Raw genomic sequence first — 4,511 nt, forward strand, 5'->3', positions numbered from 1 at the left:
TCATCAAAAAAACTTAAACATGCTCATAAGCAGTTAATAACATGTTATCTAATATAATAAGCATGTCTAGCAGTAATAACCCTACTCATGCATGCATACCATTCATATAAATAACTACAGTGTCATATGCAGTGACGGAGCCAGAAATTATGCTCAGTGAGGGCTTGGACAAATATAAATATTAATTCCAAACTAACAAAAATAACTAATAAATTGTCCTTATAAATTTTCATGTTCAACAAAATAAAATAGGACACTGTCATAGAAAATAAAATAAAAATTACAATCTGCCTCGACGGGTTTTCATGTTTTGAAATCGTTGCATGATAACTTCATTGTCAAAGCTATTGAAAATGTCTTTTTCAATGTACACAAGTAAACAATCATTCATCCATTGATCTCCCATTCGATTACGCAATCTATTTTTCAAAATATTCATAGAAGAAAATACTCTTTCCACCGTAGCAGTAACAACAGGTAGAATCAATGCCAATGTAATAAGTCGATACACCAGTGGATAGACAATATCTTTCTTTGTCTCGACCATTTTTTGAGCAAGATCTCCAATACTTTTCAAACCCAAGAACTTCTCAGTAGTACGTACATCAATAATGTAAGTTTCAAGTTGATCATCGAGTATCATAAGCTCAAAAGTAGAAAAGTCTTTGGGATAATACTCAGCAAACCGGACCAAATTTTTTTTGTCAAAAGCTACAAATGAATCACCAGGACACAAAGAAGCTAAACAAAGAAGTAGTTCGGTGTTTACCTCATTGAAACGTTCATTTAGCTCTTGAAGTTGGATATCAATAACAACAAAAAAGAATTCCACACGATAGTGATGTAAATTTGTCATTTCTTGAGTTTTGCGTCGTGATCGACCTTGGGCAACAAATGTATCATCCATATCAGGAACATCCACATTATATTTAGCACAAAAGGTTGAGACTTGATTAAGAAAGGAATCCCATTCATTGTCTCTCATTGCTTGTAATCTTTTCTTGCAAATTTCCACTAATTTCATGGCATTTGCAATATCTTGATCTTTTCTCTGTAGTGCTTTTGGCAATTCATTTGTTATTCCCAACAATGCTTTCATTAAATGTAGACTGAATATAAAATCAAATGTTAACATCAAAGACAATAAATTACTTGCTTCAAACCTTTGTTCAGAGTTTGCTCGCCCATCGTCTACTATTATTTGAAGAACATTAGTTATAGGGGAGAATAAGTTAATCAAGCTTACCAATGTAGCATAATGTGAACCCCAACGAGTATCACTGGGACGTTTAAGATGGGTTTCTTGATTTAGCCCTCTTCCACTTGAAATTTCACCACACTTGAGTGCTTCAGAAATAATAGCATCTTGCTTTTCTCTAAGAATATCACAACGCTTAGAAGAACATCCAACGACATTTATCACCATAGTTACCACACTAAAAAGATAAGCAACTAGAATATGTTTCTTTGCGACAGCTACAAGAGCAAGTTGAAGTTGGTGAGCAAAACAATGAACATAAAAAGCTGATGGATTCTCATTCAAAATAAGAGTTTTAAGACCACTGAACTCTCCTTGCATATTGCTTGCCCCATCATAACCTTGTCCCCGCAATTTAGATATGCTTAATCCATATCTAGAAAATAATTTATCAATAGCACCTTTAAGTGACACAGCTGTGGTATTTGCCACATGTTCAATTCCCACAAATCGTTCAATCACACGCCCATCTTTATCTACATATCGCAACACAACAGCCATTTGCTCCTTAGTTGAAATATCACGAGATTCATCAACTAAAATAGAAAACAACGCATCTCCAATTTCTTTAATAATGATATCAAGTGTTTCAAAAGCTGCAGCCCTCACAATATCTTTCTGAATATCAGGTGATGTTAATTTTAAATTCTCAGGAGCATTTGTCAATGTAACTGCTTTGATGTCTTCATTATGATCAGCAAGAAATTTTAAAATCTCAAGAAAGTTACCTTGATTACTCGAGTCTCCAGATTCATCATCACCACGAAAAGCAAGCCCTTGTCGCAATAAAAAACGAATGCAATCAACAACTGCTTCCAAACGACTTCGATACTCACTACGAGCTTGCTTTGATTGTTTTTCAAAAAATGTTTGAATATGTTGTTTTTCGTTCATTAATGCTTCACACATTTTCCTAGCTTGATTGTGAACACTAGATGGACCTCCAACATGAGTATAAAGTCTTGCTTTTCCATTTTTAAAATTTCTGAATCCTTGACCAACAAATGAATCACCACCTGATTGTCCTCCGCAATTTGATTTAAACAGATAACAATACAGACAAAATGCACCATCTTTTGATACACTATATTCAAGCCAATTTTGAAATTCCTTATACCAAGCACCGTTGAATGCTCTTGATTGAGTTCCAACTTTTGTCGATGGAAATGGCTTGAGGTGAGATTGACAAGGACCTTTTTGCATATATACTCGCCGAACTTGATCACGAATTTTTAAAGGATGGTCCATAATTGGTGTTCTCAATCCTGGGTCACTTTCAAGATCTTCAAGATTTATGTTGACATCCGCATAACTTGATTTTGTAATTTTATCATTATTTCCTATAGAAGTTGAGGAATTTTGTATACTTTTAAAATTCCTCTTCATACCTATTGCAGTTAAATATATGAAAGATTAATAATAAGACTTGTGAATATGATTTCTATGGGTTCACTCAAGAAAAGAAAAAGATATATATATATATATATAATATATCTTTATACGACATCTAATTTCTAAACAAATGCAAATAGAAGAAAAAAATCAATCACTAACAGAAATTGAAAAACAAAAGAAAGAAAAACAAAATGAACTACTTTGTTGTGTTATTTAAACCATTTATTATATTAAAAAAAAAAGTAAAGGAAAGAAAGAAGAAGTTACTCACTTTTGCAATTGGTTGTGCTATTTTCTAAAACCCCTTTGAATTTTGGCTCACACTTGCCTCACCAACCAAGAACGTATGGGTTTGTTCTCCAATTCAAAGGTTTTTTTTTTTTTTTTTTGAGATGATAGCTTGCTCTCAAAGTTTATTTTATTTGACTGTAAAAATTTTGGTCTGAAAAGGAAGTTTCTAGAGAATTTGAAGAGACTTCCTATAAAAGAAAAAAAATAAAATCTAATAGCCTAATAGGAAACAAATATAACCGTACAATTACTTGGGTATTAAATATATCATTATCAATTTATTAGGCTGGGTTTGGTTTGAAATAAATGGGCTTAACAAATTTAAGTAATGCCTTATTCTTTATAAAAGCTACACACATCTTTCTTTTATAAATATATAAACGAAAAAGACAAATGCATAAATATCAATATGTATATATGTATATGTTGTTTTTTTTTAATATTTTCAGTGAGGGCTTAAGCCTACCCAAAGGCTTGACTGCCTCCGTCACTGGTCATATGGGGGCCAGCTGCCCTAATTACATGATTAATGAATCATACTGGGGCCCAGCCCTAGAATATGGGACTAACAAGTCACCCCAGGGCCCATTGCCCTATCCTCTGTGTAACCAGCCTTGGAGCTGGCCCAGCGTACGTGACGCTTAATTTTCCACGACCATTGGGTCAGACAAGCGTATGGTGCACTCTTGATTAGGCCTAACCGTATCGACCAGCGCTCAACGCGCTATTGCCACCTTTGACTTATAAGTCAATGCTTTCGATCAGCGCTCAGCGCACTATTGTTGTTCTTGACTTATAAGTCAAGTCTTTTCAATCAAATAATCCAGACAAGCATATATCATATAACAAATATCCAGATACAAAGCATTCAGCATGCTTAATCAAAAATCACATGCATAATCATGCTCATTCTCAGGAGCCTGTGCCCTATTCATATCCATGTTTAACAATCGGGCCAAGCCCTAATCACGTACATCATGTATTGGGTCCAATTTTCTTACCTCAAGTTTGAGTGTAATGTAAAATAAGAATGACCCTCGAGCACGATCCTTGTTTCGAGCCCCTAGCAGTAACCTAGTCACAACCAAATATAGAATCTTGTCAATAATGAGCAAATGAAGGCTTCCGAACCGATTCCTAGCCTCTGGGACGTCGAATTCTACTAAACCGGGTAGTAGGATCGATCCCGAGCCCTTATGTTTGAGTTCCTGCACTCAAAACCTCCCCAGGGCTCAAAAACCCTTCAAGCGTCGCGACCCAAACAAAAGAGCCCAAGGCTCTCCCCTATTCCCACACGCGCCGCAGCACGCCACAACAGGCATCGTGACTCAAATAGGGCAACAACACCTACTTTTTCTTGCGTCCATGAGAGTCGCGACGCCCCAAGAACAAGGCCACATATCAACATGAAAAACCATTTTTTTGTCTGTTTTCCTCAATCCAAATCCCTCCAAAAACCCATCCAAAAATAGCTAAATCTCAAAAGTAAAGTTCCCAATCAACTCAGCAGCTCAAAACCATCAAAACCCAAGTTAACAATGGATCAAAAACTCATCAAAACCATAGA

The 4,511-nt window shown here is 35.4% G+C and overlaps 1 protein-coding gene across 1 annotated transcript; it reads right to left on the bottom strand.

Moving 5' to 3' along the window:
* Positions 1-280: 280 nt before the first annotated feature.
* LOC133784801 (uncharacterized) lies at positions 281-2,644 on the bottom strand. The gene has a single exon (XM_062224073.1). It carries the CDS (start codon positions 2,642-2,644, stop codon positions 281-283), a length of 2,364 nt encoding a protein of 787 aa, XP_062080057.1.
* Positions 2,645-4,511: the final 1,867 nt, after the last annotated feature.

The sequence above is a fragment of the Humulus lupulus genome, chromosome 6 (assembly GCF_963169125.1).
Source record: "Humulus lupulus chromosome 6, drHumLupu1.1, whole genome shotgun sequence".
NCBI lineage: Eukaryota > Viridiplantae > Streptophyta > Magnoliopsida > Rosales > Cannabaceae > Humulus > Humulus lupulus.